Source organism: Eupeodes corollae, chromosome 1, assembly GCF_945859685.1.
Source record: "Eupeodes corollae chromosome 1, idEupCoro1.1, whole genome shotgun sequence".
NCBI classification, from domain to species: Eukaryota; Metazoa; Arthropoda; class Insecta; order Diptera; family Syrphidae; genus Eupeodes; species Eupeodes corollae.
The window spans coordinates 268,726,422-268,749,414 of record NC_079147.1 but is presented as its reverse complement, the minus strand read 5'-3'; the positions used below and the strand labels follow the sequence as shown (position 1 = coordinate 268,749,414).

Sequence of the window (22,993 nt, the reverse complement as noted above, 5' to 3'; positions counted from 1 at the left end):
AGTTAAAATGCAAAACTTATGACATTGAGAAACGTCGTCTGTCGGGTAGTTGAATTTACGTACATATTATTACAATTATTAGTCTCAAATTTAAATTTGGTGTTAATTTTAAGAACATTTTTACTGGTTATATTTTCTCACTAGTTCATTTCGGTATGGTAAGGCTACAGTGATAAAATTCGCAAGTCCTTCAAAACTGGTGCTGTTTTCTCCATTGAGCATTGATTATTTCCGCTTCTGTTAACCAAACTTTCCCAAGGAAGGCCACCAATTCCCTTAAACCCGGACATCTGCCCGAGAAGTGCTGGATGTTTTCTTCCTCCCTTATGCTACACACAGTACACAATGATGATCCGTTTCCATTAAGCTTGATTAAATCACATCTTGCCTTAAAAATCCATGTGATCCATGTTGTTCAATTCGAAACTATCGTTAATGTAAATCTGTCCTTTTAAATGATCCAGATGTTTGTAGATGCACGTACTGCTCGCAGATGCCCTTCGTAGGTTTTCTTGTTGACCCTCTGATTTCAACAGCCTCAATCTATCAATTTGAGAAATAGATCTCTCATCCCAACGCAGTCCAAAACATTATCCAAGATTGTTCAATTCTGTCCTCAAAAGAATTTTTGTTAGCGGTAGTCTTGTATGCACTGTATTCGAATATTGTTTTTGATATATATCTGAGGTGAAGATCAAGGGTATAGTAATGTCCGTCTTAATTTCTGTGTAAGGTTCATATTCTCTACTCTTTTTCAAAGTTAAAAATTTCAATTAGATAAACTTCTTACATATAACATTTTTACACTTTAAAGATTAAGATTTCTATATTGGTAAAAAATGTTAACCAGCTACCATCATGGCACCAAAGTCCATAACATATTTCGAAAAATTCAACTGTCAATTGACATAATTTCAGACATAAAAAAAGCCGATTGACCATTAATTTTTCTCTATTATCTGATCGGATATGATATTTCGAAATATGGTATTAAAAATAAACACATAATTCTAGTCATCTTTCAAAGCGATCATTCACACTTTCAACAATGGATTCATTTGAAAATCACCAATTAGTTGACTATAGAGCTTAACTTAACAAGTCTGCAACAAAGGAGTAAAGTAGTTATCTAGGTAATTCATTCGTTTCTATCTCGACCACCAAAAAAAACTCCATTATGTTGGTCGTAGCGACTGTAGTCGTCGCGTAGTTGGACGGTGGAACACATTAAAACACATAAACTAGTTCCACCAAAGCACATTGGTAATATTATTTTTTCTTTATAAAAAGTTTATAGAAGATTACCAATCAACCTGATCATTTATTAGCAAATAACAAGATTACATAGCCTTATTTTGTTATTTTATATTAATGCTATGGAAAAACTAAATAATTGGTGTTAAATTCGATATGATGGTAAAAAATGATAAGTGTAAATTTGCCAAATTCACTTAGGTTCACTTACATTTAAAAAATCCAAATGCAAGTTAATATAATCCAAATTGTGGCTCATAGCTGCTAAACATGTTCCATTTTTAGTTTGTATGTACAAGTCCCTTGTAATTAATGCACATGAATTTTCCGTAACCTAATACGTTGTACATAAATTAGGTGACATTTATTTAAAAGTATGTCTTTATAAATTTGTATACCTTAACAAAAATGTTATAACCACGCTATAAAACAAAATAATTAAGCTTTGGCTTTTTATAAAGCAAACATTTGTGGAAAAGATACTTAATTATAATAAGTAAGACTTTTCTTGAAGATAAAACAAAGAAATCATTTTTTAAACAATTAAAGGTAAAGTGAATTTATGTACAACTTTGCAAATAACAAAAAACGTAAAAATAATCCTATTTCAATGTGTTTCAAAACAAAAATTTGTTCGTATTTACACATAATAAATTACAAGAAAATATTAGATAGGTACAAATATAGATACAAATAATTACTACATTTTTTTAATTACATTGAATTTTTTTTCACTTTGGAGGTGCAAATCCCACCGATTCATCTGTCTCTAATCCAATATCTTGAATTAAAATTTTCTTTGACTTTGGATAGCCCTCAAGAATTGCATCTATCATATCAGTGCAGATACGTTTTCGTTTACGATAAGCCGAAAGATATTTCACATGACGTTTTTCAACTTTTTTAATATCATCCGATGAAATCTACGCAACAAACCAAAATCATTAAAAAAAAGGATGTTTATAAAATATAAGAAATTGTTCTTACCTTAACACCCTGTTTAGCACGAATATTATCTAGTTTCGAAGTTATCTCATCAACAGACTCTTGTAGATTCTTTTTTTCTATTTTCAAAGCTTCCAAACTGGGGATAGCTGAGAATGATTTGAGTTTTGTTTCCAATTCTCGAATTTTATCTTGTTTGGTTTTTGAAGTTGAATCGAGTTGGAGTTTCTTTTGTGTTAGAAGTTGTATCTCTGATTTAACCTAAAAACAAAAAGCAGAAATGTTGTCATGTTGGCGAAGTAATAATAAACAATTATTTTAGTCTTACCTCCTTTGCATCGTAGTTTGATTGACGAATAAAATATATTTTCTGTTTTCCAAAGGCTTTTTCAATTATTTTCTCCCTAAACAATAGTGAATCCAAGGCTCTATGGATACAAAAAAATAGTTCTAAATTTAATATCTTGAATTGTAAATTCAATTTTCTATACAGACTTTTGAACTGCAGCCTTTCCATGTTGTTTGCCACATTTTTCAAAAATATCATTTACAGAATATGGTTTATTTCCTTCTTGAAGAAGACTTAGAACTTCTTTTGAAACATCTGGTTTTGCCATCTGTGATACAAAACAAATAAACTAGTTTTCTTAATCTTCATATTTGAAGGTTTATTTTTAATTTAAATGAGACGTTTATTAGAGATTACCATTAAAAAATCATTTTTTTTAAATATCTGATCTATCAAGTTTAAAATCTTGACTTTACTATATACATATTATCGTTTGCCAAAATTAAATGAGATCTTAATCGATAAAATATCAAAAGTAAGACACATAATAAATGATTAAAATAAAATTAAATTAAATCGATTAACCTTCAAAATATTTTTGCAGACAAAAATCAAACTGGTCTCAAATACAAAATGTTCGATTTGGACTTAAGAAGGTTTGATTTTATTTGTTGTAGATCATGCGGGATCATGGTAGGTACTCTACACGTTTTGGCCTTGCAATTATGCACAGAAAAAAATAAAACACAAAACTTAAGAAAACAAAATAATAATAAATCTATTGAATTAATGAAATCACGATTGAACTATTGAAATAAAATGATTAACATTCATCAGATGCTCCTGTCGCCATGAAAAGGTTCTCAATCAAATACTCTAATTTTCATCACGCAGATAAAGAGTTAGAGAGACTCTTATGAAATGTGTATACTCTATTCGGTCAAGAATTGACTATATTGTTCGTCTGGAACACAATTTGTTGTGATTTATTAGAAGGTAATCGATTGCAAAATGTATAAAAATAGTTAAGAGAATTTCAAAACAGTTCGAGACAAAATAAATTATTGATAAAGTTTTGATGCTAAGTCAAAAACTACGCCGCACAAAATTTAGCATAGTTTGATTGATTTGGGCAAGGTTGTTGACAAAGTTTCATTAATTCAATGTGAAGTAATGTTTTAAGCCGAAGCTTCGCCTAGAAAACAAGGACTTGATGCTTTATTTTAAGCTTGCTTTCTTTTACGTAACCAAATGCATACTTAACCATAGTGATTAATAAATATTTTAAATAATTTTTTAATAATTTCAAAAACAACTTTTCTTTTTATTGAAGGATTTGCATTACATTGTTAGACTTAATAGCTTCGCTATAACATGACTCTTCCAATGAATAGGTCAATATTTCCATAAGACGCGATTAGATAATATGTTTTCATGATTCCATGGCTTATCATCATTGCATGTATTTGATATGTTTTTGCATCTAATAAACAAATTGCATAAGAACAACATGTCGCATCATTAAACTTACCATCAACAAACCCCCTAAGCTAACTAAACGTCAATCAATAATCTAGCTTATAGCTTCTTAAAGCCGGTATCGTCTTGTCGTCGTCGTTGTCGTCTTCACGTAGGTCGGTCTTATATGAAAATAAATACATTAACTATAACTAGTTTCTTATACAATATATCAACAAGTCAAGATCGCGCTGAAATGAAGATTCATCTCTTTGACTTGCAAACAAAAAACCAAAACCGCAAAACCTTTCACTTTTTTGCAACATTATATTGGCATCCAGACGGGATCACCATTTAATGGCACAAATCCTAAGAGAAATGATCTAAGGACTGATTCTTTTTGACAGATATTGTGAATAGGTTATAAAAGTTAGTCTTAGTCTTTTATTCTAATACTTATACCATATAAAGACTTATATTTTTTAAGCCGATCAAATAATGTTTGACTTTTATGTGTCGATTTTGAAGAAGATTCGTGCTTATCAACTGAAAAATTATATTTTAACTCACGTATTTAGATCGTGAGTTAAGAAGAAATAAGTATAAAAATGGAGAAAAAAAAACTGAAAACAAATAAATTATTTAGTGTAATGATTCTTCTGTTTTTATTACCGCAATGCCGGTTGGCATTTAAAAATTCCAATGAAACGTTCACTTCTTTTAACACTCAAAGTTTTTGATTTGTTATAAAGACTTATGTATGTACACTCAAGGCATCTATAGATTCTGCTATATTAAATTATCAACTATATCAACCGATTCCGAAGTTAATACAGACTCACCGATAAATTTAAATATTGATTGCTTTCGTAAGGCATTTTAATTTAACTTTTAAGATGGCCTTCTATTTATTTATTTCATCAAATAACTCTGTTTACATCTTTTCGAAACAAACAACGTAGGTACTCGAAGTTGTCGCGATGGAACATACAAAATTTATTTAAGACAACAAAACAGGAGATATAATATGATAAGATAAAACATCACTTACAAACATCACTGAAAACATTTTGCGTCTATTTTCAAGTGATTGAATACCAAAAAGTTGGCATCTAGTTTTTTATGACGGAGTTTCGATATTCCAGTCAAATTCTTGAATAGTCAACCTTGTAAACTTTTTTGAACCATTTCAATTTTCTTAGAATGAATGTTATAAAAAGGAATCCAGATTACACAACAGTATTCCAATATTGGTCTTACATATGAGCTAAAAAGCAATTTGACAGCAAAAGGGTCTTTGAAGTCTACGCTATTGCGTTTGATGAAACCGAGAATAGAATTTGCTTTGAAAACACTTAATTCGATGAACTTAACAAAGTTGAGATAAGGATCTTTTTTCTCCCTAACTCTTTCAAGAACTTGATTCTTTATTTTGTAGTTTTGTAGATGATTTCAGAAACATTATAAAATTTAGCGACATTTAAATGTAAATGGTTTTTCGTGCACCATTAAAGTTTAAACTACCAAGAACTGATGGTGATGAAATTTGTCCGTTTATTATTCCAACAATAAAACAAAACTGCAAGTACATCCTATGATTTGTCAAAGAAGGAAGATTTATGAGAGAAAGTCTCTGTGAATAAGGCAGTAATGTATGAACATCATGAAACCACGGAAGGGGTCGTAGACAAAAACTCAAAAATCTTTTCTAAAAGGCTTCGAGTCTTGTGATGTGTACGGCGGCGTATTAAGGTGACCATACTGTACAAGCATATTCCAGGACTGGACTCATAAATGAAACAAAAAGTAATTTTAAAACATATGGATCACGGAACTCACGGCCAAGTCTCGTAATAAAACCCAGAACTCTATTTGCTTTTGTTAACTATGAAGTTAATAAGTTCATTAAATGTTAGTTTAGTATCTAAGACTACACCTAAGTCAGAAAATACATACACTCTACTTTAAGGACAAGAATCAAACATGTAACTAAAAACGATTGGAACTTTTTGGCGTGTAAAACTCATGGTTTTACATTTGTCAACATTTAAAACAAGACGATTATTATTGCACCATTTTTTAATAATATTAAGTCTTCAGAGTTAATTTTTTTTTTTAATTTTAATGTCATCAGCATATATAAGGGCAGACGAATTTTGTATGATCGAAACCAAGTCATTTATAAATAAAACAAGTAAAATAGGACCAAGGTGACTACCCTGGGGGACACCAGAATTCACAACGAATGAACTTGAACATTCATTACTAAATTTCTAAACGTCTATCTTGCAAATATGAGGAGATCCAGTTTATGAAACTGCCGTTAAAACCTTGCTGTGATAGTTTTAAAAGTAATGTTTTATGACACAATTTATCAAAGGCCTTGCTGAAATCAATAAAGATACAATCTACTTGTTCACATTTTTCAAAAACATCTAAACAAAAGGACGTAAAGTTAAACAGATTAGAAACAGTTGAACGCTTTTTAACAAAAACATACTGGTTATCACAGATAAATTGAACTACAGTGAAAAGAAAGGACGCTACATACGATTGACTCAAATAGTTTAGGTATCACAGATAGTTTAGCAAGAGGTCGGTAGTTCATTATTTCGTTTTTAGGACCTTTTTTGTGTACTGGTATTATAAAGGAGCTCTTCCAGATAAAAGGAAACAGCGAGTTACTTGAGGACGTGTTGAAAAGAACACATAACGGGTATGCTAAATACGCTGCACATTTCTTTAAAATGGATGATGGTACACCGACGGGAGCAGGACTAAAACATTCGTCAAGTTGTAGGATACTATTAAGGACAGTAGCTTCACTTATAACGAAATTGATAGAATTTAAGTGGGGGGGAATGTATAACAGTTATAGATGTGTTAGGAAAACTAATAGTATTTTAATCTACAAAAGCATCTTTGAAGTAGTTTGCAAACATATTCGCCATTATTCTCGGCTCATTACTATTTGATGTCGAATCAGTCATTAAGTTAGGGTACCCACTTGATTTCTTCTTACGATTAACGAATTTCGAAAAACTGCCAGGATTAATTTTAAGGTTTTATTCAATTTTCCGAATGAAGTCATCATATAGGATATTAGAGTAGTCACTGAAAAGTTGGTTTATTATAATGAACGTCTTATAATCATCATCAGTTCTTGTTTGATTGTACTTTATCCAAGCTAAGTTCTTTAAGTTTTTAACTTGAGAATCAAACCATGGTGGAACACTCAAGTTATTTCGAGTCTTTTTAAATGGAATCGTTTGGTAGAAACAGTCAAAAAGAGTTAAATAAAAAATGTTACACATATCGTCAATATTTAAGTTACAAAATAAGTGATCCCAATTGATCTTACATAATAAGTTAAAAAGGTTTTCAAAATTACACCAACTAAAGTTAAATTCTAGTTTGTTATTATTAGATAGCATATGAGGTGAAGCCATGTTTAATTAATTAAAAAAAATACTAGGTAAATCATTTATAAAAATTAAGAAAAGAAGTGGTCCAAGATGGCTACCTTGAGGCATACCAGATGAAATCAAAATTGGTTTTGGGAGAAATACCTTAATGCAACCAGATTGAACACGACTCTTAATTGTTTAAAATGAAATTGGTTAAAATAGAAAGATTAATCGTTGTTGATCTTTCTGCAACGAAACCATAACTAAAAACTTTTGAAAAAATTACAAATCGGACGTTAGTATTATACTCCGATTTGTGAATAGGGTTCAAGCGTGATTTCTTCCATGCTGAAAAATAATCTAACTTCACTAAAAAGCCCTTAAAAATTAGGAAATTAAGTTTTTTTGTCATCATTTAAACTCAAGAGACTATCTTTAATTTCTGAAATATTTAATTTCTAAGAACTGATATCTATACCTTACGTGCAAAAGCCAAAATATTCCGCGGCCCATACTGAACATACAAAGTATACTTTTTCTCTCAATTGTACAATTTTACAAGAAATTTACCAAAGAAGGTATAAGAGATTTGGTCAAGTTACAAGCCTTGGTATAATAAATTTGACTTTTACATGATTATGTTTAAGGGCTTTGAAATATATCCCTATTCAACCTATAATAAAATGCTGGATAAGATTCTTCTGAGTTTACCTAAATTGATCTATTGTTTCAAAACTCCATAATGTTGTTTAATTTTAATTTTCAGTTATCTATCTCATATAATGGAATTAAAAAGGACCCCAAAGTTAAGTAAATCCATACAGCTTCATGCCAAATTATGAAAAGATTTTCGATAATTTAAAACTTTGAACTTTTAGCGGGAACTTCCCAATAAACCTATGACCAAACTTTAACTGTCAAGCCTATAAGGGTTAAAAAAAAATATCAACATCGCAAGCATTAATAATTCACTTCAAACCTGATTAAAGATTATTTATAGAATACTTTAAATAGAACTGGACTCAAATGGCTACCCTCGAGAACTCCAAAATCAACTTCAACATTGCGTGTCTGCCATTTAACATCAGCAATGTAAAAGTTTACTGATAGTAACTTTTATCGCTAAATATTCTTCAGTGAAAATGTGCATTTTAAAACAATTTCATTATTTTTGTCAAGTGAAAGGAAATTAAGTTGAATAAATATTGAACAAGAACTATTGGCTTTGTGTGTTCAAAGGTTAAGGAAATAAAAGTTATGATTAAAGTGGAATTGTATACACACACTGTTATTTTTTAAATTTAACTTCAATCTTGTATTTATGGCTCAAACTCACTAAGGTTGCAAATTTCAAAATTGGTTTTATGACAAAAAAAATTGCAAGCAAAAATGATGACTTTTAGCGTATACTATTACAAAATTTGTATATTAATAATCCTTGACAGTGCAGCGCACAGAATTCTTTACTTTATTAGAAATATTTTTTTAATATTAAATATCTTATAGAAACCATCAATTCGGGAACGTTTTTCTAAGTTTGATAAAATCAACAAGAACAAAACAAAGCACATTGTTTAAGCTTTGATTTATAACATGGGCGTATTATGTATCAATACATACAAAATCTTTTACAAGGAAAATACGACAAATCATGTCCGGGAACGTTCCCGAAATGACCGTTCACGAAATGACGAACTATTGATGTACGTTCTACGAATTATGAATAGACGGGTACTTAACATTAAGATATTATTTATTTGACGAAAAATACTCTAACAGCCGGCTTTGTTATTGTGTTCTTCCTCGACTGACGTTTGACACCGAATGGCTGAATTTACTTAAAATTATTTTTGATATGTTCACTGAAATGACTTGTGCGGTATTGGACAAACTATTTTTGCATTTTGATAGTTAAAAATAAATAATCTTTAAGTATCGTCTCTAAAACTACATTTTGTATAAAAAATGTGGTGTATTGAGTAATGACCGGGTTAAATACCTTAAATTTTTCATTTATATTTTCGACTTGTTGTTGAAGATTGTAAATTAGGACGGCTTCCCGAAAAGATTTTTTATGCGTGTGTATTGATTTCATTTAAAATTCACCTTATTAATAAATTATATTGTTTGATGAACACACAAAACAGGTTGGTTTTAGTATTTTATTCATTTTTTTCAATTAGGTCAAGATTTAAGGCATTAAATTGGTAGCAAAGCCAGTTCTGCACCTTGGTGATTTTGAGCCTTATAGTTTATGTTATTTCTTATTAAGAAATCTGCAGTAGAAAGTACTTACATATATAACGAAACAAGATAAATTAAATGTTTTTTTGTAGTTCTCTCACTAAAAATTAGATATTTTATCCTCAGATTTAACTCCAGACCTGAAACATGACAGTTCCATGCATTAAACTTTACGGCAACATGATTATGAGTACAATATCCTAAAAAATGTGTCCGTTTCACAGCCTAAACCCCCTTTGACATACAAAATATTTGCCCTTTCTCGTAATGTTTTTGCACCTTGTTTTTACACACAAAAATTACCACCGTGTGGTTATACCCCAAAAAGAAGTGGTGTCCGCATATATTAAACACCTTTTTTTTAAGTTATAGCTCTAAGATTTATTGACCTATAGTGCGGTGCTGTGGTTTAAGCCAGCCCATATCAATTACGTTATGTAGGAGCCAAGAGTGCTAAACGCACGTAGTTTTTTGTCAATTTCAACATTTTAACGTATTTTTTGTCTGTCTTTTATTTCGTTTGGTGGTAACGAACCACTAAAACCGCACTTAAAATCATTATCTATCCGATCAAACTTGCATTTAATTGCATTGAACATAAATCTAAAATTGCATATAGCATGTTGCCAAAAAACAAAAACCATTTACAACTTAGCTTATTACTTATTTTCATGTACGACTTCAGAATCAAAGAAACTTACACACATTTATGGTAATTTATTATCTTCCAAAATAAAATCAAGTTAATATAAACGATTTTAATTCATAAGAACAGTTGCTTAAAATCGGTAGACACAAAGTTGTCACAGTTGCATTTTTATAATTTATTACAATCTGATAAAATATTTCTATCTATCTCTTCGTGCGATACTAACAATCGAATCAGTATAATTTAACTTATAACTTAAATTTATTTAGACGACTCTATTTGACTCAAGTAATTTTGTGAATGGATACAAAAAATTAATTGGTGTTTTATTTTTGTTTGTTTTCGTCATCAGGGAAGAGATGCAACTCCATATCTGGAAAGGAATCGTGTCGGCAGAGATGCCATCGACTCAGCAGCCGCTTTAACCGATATGGGTAAATATCTGTTCCGGGAACGTAGATTGCCGGTATACGACATTGCAGTGGCGATAACAAAGTGAGTATGCTAGCTTCCAAATAGTGCACCACGCAGAGTTGCGAATGACATACACGAGTACAGTACATGTGGAACTTCAGTTTCGAAATAATAAACATACAAATTTAATTGGAAACTTTCCGAAGGAACCAAAAACATAAAGCGACTGACAAGTACTTAACTTACATAAATTTATAAATAAATTCCAATCTCAAAGAGTAAGCTGATGACATTTCATCATTTAAAGTGATGAAAGAAAATATTTAAGTTACAAATCTTTTGAAATATTTTATTTTTTTTTGTGATATTGAGATGAAAAATGTTTTTGAATATTGTTTTCTATACTACATCAAAATTCCAATTTAGGTATGATATGTGCCGCAGACGAAAGGGCGGTCGTTGTACCAAGGGCACTGCGGGTAAACTACTATTTTTGACTGATTGTTTTTTTAATTAGTAGTATAACAAATTTTATTTTGTTTTGAGTATTAATTTAATACACAGAATTTAACATTTTGCCATTATAACGCACATGCAAATAATAACATAACATCAAAAACAACATGAACATAGTCATTTATTATTTAATTTAGTGGCTCACAAAAGTATTATTGGTAATATGGCGAGGTACGTACATATATTTATGTATACACAAAATATTTGCATAGTTTTATTTAATATTTTACTAAGTATTTAAAAAATTATTTTTTTTTGTTTTTGCTTTAAATTTACTAAAGAAATTGAATACAAACACCTGACGAAAGACCCAACCCTTAAGTGAGGGTAGTGTCACTGATACTTAGTGTTAATAGAACTGTTTCAACAAACTAACGTATATTTGAACCTAAGGGTATTAAGCAAATACAAATTAAATATGAATGTAAAGAAATTAGCACAAAATTAGATATAGTTAAAAACAATTGAAAAGCAAACCTTAAGTTAATAATTATTTTTGAAAGAATAATAAACACGTATGCCTAATTAGCCAAATTAGTAAAAGTGAGGTAGGAATGGGTAAGGCACTAGGCTTCCGACGTTTCAAGATCCCTAGAATCTAAATGAGAGATTTTTGTCTGTACGTTCGGGAAGCTTTTTTCGTCGTCCATATTTAAAGAACCAGTAGAGATATCGACCACAAATAAGTGTTCTTATACAATTAATAATGATGAAAGATGCAGAACTTCACGAACCAATAACGATATAATACAAAATTAGTGTAATTTTGAAAAGAAATCAATTAACTTTTTTATAAATCAACAAAACTGTACAAATAATTTACACCTCAAATATTTTACGACCAAAAAATGATTTTATATCCGACTTAATTTTGAGATAATAGAAGTGAAAATGTTTTTAGAAAAAATAAAAACCTTTACTAAAAGTTAGTAAAATTTGATTTCTGACTGAAAAAATTCAAACTAGTTTCATCTTATATAAAATATTATAGAACAGAAAAATTGATATTCGATTCTCGATATCCCGTGAACAACTGAACGTATTGACTTCAAAATGTTTTTCATTCTGTGCCAATATCTAATATGTATTTTTTTATATAAGAAATATTTTTGTATATGAGAAATATTTTTGTATATAAGAAATATTTGTTTATATAAGAAATATAAACTTTCAAGAAATGCTACTAAAATAAATAAAAATTGGTTTTCGGCTAAAAATCTCGTTTACAAAAATAGATTTTGAAATCTAACCATTTCATCATAATTCAAAATATTGTTGTCAATTTTTAGTTAATCTTTTAGTAAAAATTCAACTGACAACTTTTTTAACAAAATACGACTCAAGTATTAGGAGAACAAAGAAATATATTGACTTCAAATTATTTTTCTCACACAAAATATTGTTATAAATATTTCGTTGAAGTTTTGAGCAAGACATATCGACAGACGTTATGGGAAGTTATGTGAGTCGCATTACAGCCTCTTTTTTTATTGGTTTTGGTAAACTCCTAAATTTGGTCTTTTTGAGAAAATATATAGGTACTTCAATTTTGCATCAAGTAAGGCCTTCTACACTTCGAAGCCCTCTCTTCCTATGGACACTAAAAATATTTTCCTTGATATTCGAATTCTCTATTGTAGATGAAGGACTTACACATGTATGATCAAATTTATAACGACTTGAAACAGATTATTCGGTAACTGATACTATGCCATGTTTTTATCAACAATTTTTAACAATCGTTAGCTTTTGTCGTTCCCAAAGTCCAAATTAAGTTAGTTACGATTTGTATCAAAACAGAAGTGATTGGTTTATTTCTATGTCGATTGTAAATTTCAAAAGTGAAAGAAGAAAATGGTTGTTACCCATAATAATTGTCGACAAAATTACGTTACTATCCCACAAACAAAACAATACTTTAAACGATAAAGATGTCCTAAATTCGAATGTTGCCTTTTAATTTTTTTATTAAATCATGTTTTTAAAATATGCCCCTTCAAACATTATAAAAATAACCAAAAACGTGGGAAGTTAAAACTCAAAATATCTCTCAGCAATACATTTTATGATGATTTTAAAAAGTACAACATCCAACAATTTAAAGAATTTTAGTTTCTGAAAATTCTCAAATAAATGAGTCTTTATTTGAATCTATTTGAAGTTTCTAGAAAAACTTGAATTAAACACTTTCATAGTATTGGAAAAAAAGTCATGGACTTAATTTTTAATTTTAATTATTTGCTCAAGTTCCAAAAATACCTGTTTTCAACAATATTTTTATATTTTTTTAATGTACGTATTTCAAAAACTTGATATCATATAGAATTGTTCAGACAACTAATAAGTTAGAAGAACAAAACTTAATTTCAAACCGTTTTGACTTTTTCTGTTGAAAACCATTTTAGCAAAAATGGTCCAGATTTTCGTTTAGATTTTTATAAGACAGATGAAATCTAACATTTTTTGAAGTTTTTTCAAATATTATATGAAATAATCTAAATATTTTAAAGGATTTGAAATGATAATAGATTTGAAAAGCCATCAAAGATTTTATTGAAAAAAGCTACTTCATAAATGTAAGTAGCCTCGATAAACCTTATATACTCGATTTTTTCGAATTTTAAAAAGAGATATCTTAAAAATTTGACGTAATACATTAATTTTAAAGTCGGATTTGAATTAATGGAACCAAACCCCATTATAAAAGTGCAATTTTAATGCTAGTAAGAAAACGTTGTCGACACGTGATGTGAAAAACCAGGATACTCAATAATTAGTAACAAAACAAATTGTATAAATAATGAATGAATAGTAATACTTTTAGCAAACAAAAATACAGACATTTAATTTTTGATATTGGTTATTTTGAAGGTCAACAATTTTTAACAATAGTATTTTCTGAAAATTGTAGTACTCGTAGCGTGATGGATAGTGCGTTGGACGGTCATGCAAGGGGTCTTGGGTTCAATCCCTGCCTGTGCCACCTCACTTTTTTCAAGGGTACTGCCTCTTGCGAGGAATTAACAAATTCTCCAAGAATATTTCTTGTCATGAAAAGTGCTTTCTCAAATTAGCCGTTCGGATTCGGCATATAAACTGTAGGTCCCTTCCATCTCTGACAACATTACTCGCACACAGGAATTAGTAGGAAAGTCGAATAAATTATTTCGTAACGCTCTTCGTTTGTAAATTTTACGTTTTTGGTTTGACTAAACGTTTTGCATTAGCAGGTTTTTTAACCCAACCAAATTTTTTTGTTGACCTAACCAAATTAAAAAAGGCAAAACAAAACACTTAAAAAGGCAAAGAAAACGCATTTATTAAGAAATACTAGGAAAATAAACAAAAGGATATTTAATTATAGTAGCATTGGACTATTTAAAGTTCTCAGCAATCTTCCGCGGTTGTCTCTTAGAAAGGCTGTGAAGGAGCTGAATGATCTCTCAACTTCAACTAAAACGGGTGGAGCCCATCAAAAACTTTCAAAATTATTCACCTCAATGTTTTCCTGGAAGTTTTCAATCCACGTCGTCGCTGTTTATTAAAGAATTTATCTGCTCAATCGTTTTTAGCCCTGTGTTTCCATTAAAAACTGCAGTAAACTTCTTCTTCAAGAACTACTCTGCAATGGGCCTTATTGCTTTTATTAAATTTTCTTCAATATCTTACAAAACAGGCAACACATTGACAATTCATGCCCCTTGATGAGAATATTGTTAGCTTAAAATAAAAGTAGGTACAGACTCGCAAATATACCTGTCTTTTGTAGGTCTTTGAAAATATACTTTTTTCGGATCGACTAAACACCCTACATTGACTTTAATGTACGCCAGCTGCACTTCCAATCCTTCATCTTCAATCAATTTTTTTGTAAATGCAACACAGCTTGCATCATCTTCGAGAGGGCTGACGATTTTTTTGATTCGAGGCAAATAGTCCGCATAATATGCCGCTGCCTCTAACGAAGTTCCCCAAAGAGTTAAAACCTAGTTTAAATGGAAATTCAAAAATACGACTTCAAATTCAGTTTCAAAAAAACTTACAGTGACAGTTGCAATTCAGGTTCCATATCCATAAAAATAGCAATCCGAGATGGACTCTTCAGAAATACTTTTATTAAGTTCGACACAAAGAAGTCAACTTTTGAGTAGTGACTGTGTATTCTTTCACAAACTCTGTTTACAACGTAAGCGACGCAAGTTACGTGAACTATTTTCAAGTACAACCCTTGCAGAGTTTTGACACTCTTATCCATTTATACGGTGCAGCGTCTGTTACGAATAACAAAACCTTTTCTCTCTTAAGTTCATCGGCCTACAACAATCGCATCGAATAGTCAAAAAGCTGGGTTTTTAACTAAAGATTTTCAACGGTATGCGAAAATGTTCGCATTTCTTTTAATGCTAAACCAATTTTAGATATTTCTTAACAAAATTTAATAAAAAGGCAAAAATGCAGTAAGAGGCAACAATGGCGAAGATAGGCAAAAAATGGGCAATGATGGTATAAAAAGGCAAAATGAAGTACATATATTTGCAATCACCAGGGCTTGAAACATGTCAAAAGTCGATTTCATCTCCCGTTTGACCAAAAAAAGGTCCCTGGTCATGAGTTTGATAAGTAGTCAAATCTAAAAATGCATATCAAAATATAAAAACTAACTGAAAAACCCTTTAATTAATTTGATTATAGAGAGATAATGCCTTTTGCACATAGAACGGAAATATCCTTTTAAAAAATAATTCAATTTTTATCATGTTCGCTCTTTGTGATCGGAATAACATTATGGGTCCACCCTAACCTACAAGAAAGAAAGAAATTTTTGAGCTGTTATATTTTGTACATCTGAGTTTTTCAACTTGTATTCCACATAAAATAAATTAATGAATGGGATTAGGAATAGATTTTGTATTGTCATATTAAAGTGAACGAATTGAACCTTAAATAACAAATCAGGTCGCCAGTGGGATACAGTTTGCAACAAGCATTCCTGGATGGCGGGATATGGCTCTCAGATTGAGGTTATTCTATCAAAAATGTCTAATATGATTTTTTTGATGGAAGGAAAGTGATCTCTTATTGAACTTGAAGATAATAAAATAATAAAACAAACAATTTTGTCAGATTAATAGAAATTTTGAAAATGTTTTTATTTTTTAAGACTTGATATGTGCAGACGAGCAACTCCATATGGGGAATGTAAACGTGGTACAGCAGGTAATTTAAAAATGTATTCAAAAAGAAACTACACAACTGTACTTTGTACAAACGTACATATGTATCTATATGTATGGGAACAAATTTTGTCTATGTTCGAATTTTTCGAATATTCTGTTCTTTGTTTTCTTCGACAACTTTACTGTCAAAAATGTGATTTTCTAAATTCTCTTAACCTTATGGCTGAAAACTTTTTCTCCTCCTCCTCCTAATTCTTGACTATTCATAATGTACAAAATTATTTATTTTCAATATTGTACATTTTATTTTACAACATCGTTATGTTTGTGAAATGGATTTCAATTCTCATCAAACTTGATGACCTTTTTGAATGTTCTTCTCTTAATTATATTCTCCATTTATTACTTCACCAAAGGGTTTCTATTTTCTTTGTTTGTTTTTCTATATGACCTACAATAGGATATTTCAGGAAAATGAGATCTCAACAGGATTTTAGGCTCCGTCAAAAAGTGAGCTAGTGAATCCAAAAAAAAAACTAAGATCTCTGAGGTCTAATTTTCTACTACTTGACTACTTTTTAAACATAGTTTCAAAACTTAAATGTGATAATTTTACTTGTTTCACTATTTTTTGTGTGTCCTAATGTTTTTAATTTTATTTTCTTGCTTTGTGACTAAAAAAAAACAATGTTTTTATTTTATTTAAAACATTACATAAATATATCTACATATAATTTATATTTTAACACTAATGCTTTCATAACGGAAAAGGATATATCTAATAATTGCTGAAGAATCTTTTAAAAGAGGTAAATGGTAAATGGTAAAAGTCTGCTTTTAATATTTTCATTACATTAAATTTATTATGTAAATAATGGTAATTGTACAGAAATTATTTAAAAAAATGCAAAACACGAATATTTTACTGATTTTAAACCATCCAAAAAAGTATGTTAATAGTTAAAAACATCATCTACATATTTACAAAAATGGTATCAAAAGCCATGCTGGTTTTCCCTCGATATTATTATTTATATACTTCATACGCTTATATCTCTAACCTATGCTTCTTCCCCATAAACGCATGCAATTTCAATTTCCAAGACACAACTCGCTTAATGTAAATTTTTATTAAATAACAAGAAATAAAAGAAAACGCGAGCAATGTTGAATTAAATTATTTATATCAACCATCTCGTATAAATCATAGGATTTGCATATGTTGGAGGAGCATGCGTGGTCAACAAACGTCTGGAAAAAGTCAACAGTGTCGCTATCATTGAGGATACCGGTGGTTTCAGTGGAATCATAGTTGCTGCACATGAAGTTGGACATTTGTAAGTTGAAAACAAACAAATATTTTCATATTATTTACATATTTTATGAGAAATAAATTGTAATATAAAAATGTGTGTTTCGATTCTGTTTTTCTTTGAAGATTGGGAGCAGTACATGATGGTTCACCACCACCAAGTTATCTTGGCGGTCCGGGAGCAGAAAGATGCCGTTGGGAAGATGGTTATATCATGTCAGATTTAAGACACACCGAAAGGGGATTCAGATGGTCTCCGTGCACAGTACAAAGTTTTCATCATTTCTTGAAGTAAGTTTTCTTCACATACAAATTAAGTTGTATAGTGAAAAACAAAAAAAATTGATTTTGTATTTCTTGTTTAATTAAAGTGGGGATACAGCAAGTTGCTTGCATAATGCTCCTCATGAAGATAGTGCGCTTGGTCGATCACTTCCGGGGACTTTACTGTCACTGGACGCACAATGCCGAAGAGATCGTGGCACATATGCTTGCTTCAAGGACGAACGGGTGTGTGCGCAACTTTTCTGTTTCGACGCACAAACTGGATATTGTGTGGCGTATCGACCGGCAGCGGAAGGTTCATCGTGCGGTAATGGAGTGGTGAGTATACTCAACTTAAATTTCAATATAAACTTCATACAATAAAAAAATTATTTTATTATACAAACAAAAGAGTTGAGGTACAAACCTGAAAATTTTTAAAACAGCTCGTTTTTTTAGTTTAAACATGAAAATGATACAACACTCATTCGAGAATGTTTTTAAAAACAAAATACGAAAACATATTAGTCAGAATTACTCACAATTTTCATTTATTTTAGCACTGTCTGGATGGCAGATGTACGCCTTTGCCAGCAAATGTAATACAGGACTATAGTAATCAATATCGTGCGGTTTATAAGTAAGTTAATTGATTATTTTAATAACTTTTAAATTAAAATTAAATATAGAAGAAAGCGTCACAGTCAAAAATATGATTGTTTAAAACTTATTTAATATTATACTCCCTCACATATGAGTACATATTTATAGAAAGAAAAATTAAGTAATTTTTGTAAACCCTTTAACTAACTTAGATAGAAAACACAAATCAAATTTTATTATTTAAATTTAAACATTTATTAAAATAATTAGCAGCGCTGAGCAGGAAGATATCAATGATGAGTATTATGATAACGAAGATGAAGCATCATCGTTTGAATTCACCGGTGAATTAAATACATCAACAACAACAACACAATCTGAAACATCATCATCATCTACTAGCAAAATAACAACAAATACTACTCCTTCTACAACAACAACAACAACAATCATACCAATAGAAACAACAACAACATCAACACCCGATTCACTGTTTCAAACAAAATTCAAAACAAACAGACCATTAAAACCCTATCGTAAAATACGACTCCGAAACATGAGTAACAATAAAACACGAACATATTTGAAACACATAAAAACAACTACAACAACAACTCGCATTACAAGCTCAATCAGTTCTAGTACTAGTAGCAATATTGATGATAATAGTAGTATAAGTAGTAACAACAGCACTCCATCAACACTTGATTATGATATCTCAGCACTGCGCAAAACTTTTGATTTTTATCTAGAAAATATTTTAAATAAACGAAAAAATTCAAACCGTACTAGCCACAGTCCTCCACCTCCTCCAAATTATAGTTCAACAACAACAACAACAATGGCAACACCATCATCACAAACATCAACCCCAACACAACTCCAAGGTGGATCCGAAGATTTCACGTCATCAGCGGAGATCGATAGCAATGAAACACTTGACGAACAACAGCACCATCGAACATCGACACAACGTAGTTACATTCTAGGTGGACGTTCAACAACTCGAAGTTCCCTATTCGATACGTATTTCCGAAAACGGCCAAATGGTAATGGAAGTAGTACTAAATACCTAAGTCAACTACAGCCCCAAGCATCGCCTCCAGCTTATACAACAAACTATCTCGGAGACAATACAAATAATCTACCAATAAATATTCCCAGAGAAAGGAGTAGTAGAAGTGGTAGATCGACAATTGGAGTTGCCAATGCCAATGTCATGTAAAATTACGTATCATGTATCTCATAGATACACGGAACTTAAAAAAACAATGCATAAGTCATTAATAATTCTTTCTAAAACAAACTTTATCCATTAAAACGAAAGCAAAAACAAATCAATGTCAAAAACGAAAACGTAAACGAAAAATGAAATTAACACAGGAGTGTATGTGGTAAGATTACCTACATAAATACCTTCAAAAAAAAAAAAAAAACAAATACAAAACCAAAACCATCTTAAACAGAAATAACAAAATACATAAAAGTATCTGGATTAGAATTTAATCTACATCATTAAACAAAACAAAATAATTTTGATTGCATAAAACATAAATCGGATTGTGGTTGGTAGCTGTAATTTTAGAAACAATCGAAGTATTTTTATTTTCTAAACAAACAAAAAAAAACTACATTTTAATTTGATTAGAGTAGCAGACAATAAAACAAAATTGCCTGTCATTTAGTATATTAACAATTATTAGAGCTCTGCATGTGCATTTTGTCATAAAATTAAGCATTTTATATAGAGAAGGAGTAAAAAAAATTCACTTCAAGAATCGATATGGATATCTACACAAATTTACTAATTGGATATAAGAGTGTTATGTGTTTTTATTTTTTGTTACAAAATGCAAATGATTCGAAACTGAAGCATTTTTGAAATCCCCATACATGCGCAATGCACTCAGGAAAAGAGTTCGTGATTTGATAAGAAATTACACCATACATAAATATGAAGACATCAAACCATTAACGAAATTATATATGTTCTTTTTTCAAAGCTATCTATTCCTTTATTTCTTGAGGTTTTTTCTTCAAAATTTAATTTTTCACTTTTCGAAAATTTAAATATTTTACATGGACTTTTCATTTTCCATATTTGAAGACCCAATTTTCACAGAATTCTATCTATCAATGTTTTAACCTATCTTCTATCTTTTATCATTTCTTTTCGTCTAAAGAAAATACATAGTACATATTTTGAAGATTTTTATTACAATCTTAACTGTTTTTGAGCTTCACTTATTGGAGACAAAAGTTGTGTCTTCTACACAGAGAGACTTTCTAGATAGTTATAAAATCTTTAATTTAAGACATGAAATTGGGTAAATATTAGGTTCTCTATGAGAGACACCTCGCTTATGAAGGTGGACTCGTTTTTAGTAAGCCAAGTATGCAATATTCTTTCCTTTTCAAGTTAAAAAGTTTCTTAGTTATTTGTGTAAGTTTTTGTTAGGTTAATTAAACAATAATTACACAGAAATCGTTTAAGTTTTAGTTCTATGACTTTAAGAGGTTTTTCGAACCAGAAGTTTCAGGTGTTATTTAAAAAGCTGTCACTTTTGAAAATATTATTTTTTGAAACATGGATACTACTCCATAATTAAAAATACTCCCTTTCAAAATACATTGAAATTGTTAAAAATCACTTCAAAAATTGTAACGCCTCACAATTTTCCAAAGAAAAAAAAATCCTGACAGCGTTAGTTCTTCATAAAATGATCACAATTATTCACCAAGATTTTGTCATTTGACGCCTTTTGACTTTTTTGGGCAGGTTCAGGGAACATAAAGGGCTTCATTTTCAGTCAACTTCATTCTTATAGCGTAAATTTTGACCAAGGCAACTAGCTAGTTTTCCAAGTGTAATGAATTTCAAATTCAGAACTTTACTTCACAAACCTCTACTTTATGTTTATAGTACAAGAACTACTAAACACATTATTGTCTACAATACGATTTGTCTTTTGTATTGTAAAGAAACATTACTTATTTCTTTTTTTAAATTCACGAGGAACCCTTTAACAGAAAGCATTAAATCGAATTATGCAGAAAATAAATAAATCACAAAATAATAAAGTTCAGCTTTCAATTGAATATAAAAAAACATGTTCAACTGTCATTTTGATAGAAGTAGACTTGACTTAGTTAGGGAAATTTGTCTTGACCACTTTCCAGTCGACTTTCAATTAAAGTTGCCTTAATTGGAAGGTAATTTTTTACATCTGGCCAATCAGATACTAGAAACTTGCCTAACTTTCAAGTCCCTTATGGCGTCTGAACCTGCCCTATGCTAAATCGCCACCTCCGATTTAAGAACTTAAAGATGGAAATCGTGAAGGTATCGAAGGCATAGACCGAATATTTCATGAAAAGGATACGTGGTGCTGCAATCGTAGCGTAAGAGCCATTTGGCTGATATTCTTTTTCATTGTTAGCGGATTGAAATGATTAAAGCATTTAAATATTGGTAGTTTAAGTTTAGTTCAGGATTGACCCAGATTGTCTTGATAGCAAGAAGATTAAAAAAATTAGTTTTTCGATTTTCAAAAGCCACCAAACAAAAACATAAGTTTAGTATTGAAGCTTAATACTAGTTTTAAATTAATTCATCACTTTTAAAAAAGTTGTGCTTAAATATTAACATTTGAAAACCTTTAGTTTTTATATACTTACGAAGTCTTGAAAAGCAAAGAGATAATATTAAAACACGTTGTTGAATTTCCAATCGCACGAAAATTATATTTGTTTGAGTTTTAAACATAAGCTGCTTTTTCATAAGTTGTTTTCTTATTTTTGTCTTGTAACGAATCCGTCGTATATCTAAACAACTCGATTTAGCATGAAAGCATTACAACTTTTTCAAAACATGAAATAGAGTCAAATGAGGCCTCACAATTCATCTCTTAACTTATTAAAATTCCCAGAAACTAAGAAAGATAACCAAATGATTTAGAGTGTAGATAATGTAAGGCTAAAGTAGCGATCCGTAATGGAGAACAACACACTTGAGCTAGTTTAATGGCCCATTTTGATACCACATGAATCTTGAGGCTTTCTTCTAAGCTCAAAAAAAAACTTTGAGTCCCTTACGAAACGTGAAAGACTGATTATGCTAATATGATTGAGATCGTTTAGATCGTTATAGAAGAATTCTCCTAAGTGATGCTCTAGAGCAGGGCATGAATTCTCTCTTCCCCAAACATGCAGCTTCTGCTAAAGTCATTTAAGAATACGCCTAGCTACGTGGCGTGCTTTCCTATTACACAGTGCCCGGTTATGACACCGATTTTCGAGCTTATATGCGATCTGCTTAGAGGTAGCAAACACCTTGAGCGCTTTAAATTTAGTGTATCCCATAATTTTTCGTGGCGTGACACGTGGTGATGTTATTCCACCTGATGTTTGCCTTCTTCATAGCGTCTTGCATTAGCAATAGTTTACATGTAGCGATTGGTA

At 30.4% G+C, this 22,993-nt stretch overlaps 2 protein-coding genes across 4 annotated transcripts in view; one reads left to right on the top strand and one right to left on the bottom strand.

The window, feature by feature from the left end:
- Positions 1 to 22,993, top strand: part of LOC129943424 (A disintegrin and metalloproteinase with thrombospondin motifs like) — a 171,364-nt gene that overhangs the window by 145,474 nt on the left and 2,897 nt on the right. The window contains exons 9-15 of one of the 3 annotated variants that reach the window (XM_056052860.1): positions 10,599 to 10,741; positions 16,338 to 16,393; positions 17,564 to 17,690; positions 17,792 to 17,956; positions 18,037 to 18,268; positions 18,490 to 18,569; positions 19,355 to 19,926. In XM_056052860.1, coding sequence (XP_055908835.1) covers positions 10,599 to 10,741; positions 16,338 to 16,393; positions 17,564 to 17,690; positions 17,792 to 17,956; positions 18,037 to 18,268; positions 18,490 to 18,569; positions 19,355 to 19,757 — 1,206 coding nt within the window. In that variant the 3' untranslated portion in view covers positions 19,758 to 19,926. Of the gene's footprint in view, positions 1 to 10,598; positions 10,742 to 16,337; positions 16,394 to 17,563; positions 17,691 to 17,791; positions 17,957 to 18,036; positions 18,269 to 18,489; positions 18,570 to 19,324; positions 19,927 to 22,993 lie in introns of all 3 variants that reach the window. The other 2 variants (XM_056052859.1, XM_056052861.1) reach the window with 2 other exon arrangements.
- Positions 1,956 to 22,993, bottom strand: part of LOC129943425 (homologous-pairing protein 2 homolog) — a 38,618-nt gene continuing 17,580 nt past the window's right edge. Inside the window, exons 2-5 of the mRNA XM_056052862.1 lie at positions 2,695 to 2,816; positions 2,528 to 2,627; positions 2,242 to 2,460; positions 1,956 to 2,177 (exon numbers count right to left, since the gene is read on the bottom strand). Coding sequence (XP_055908837.1) covers positions 1,986 to 2,177; positions 2,242 to 2,460; positions 2,528 to 2,627; positions 2,695 to 2,816 — 633 coding nt within the window. The 3' untranslated portion in view covers positions 1,956 to 1,985. The remainder of the gene's footprint in view (positions 2,178 to 2,241; positions 2,461 to 2,527; positions 2,628 to 2,694; positions 2,817 to 22,993) is intronic.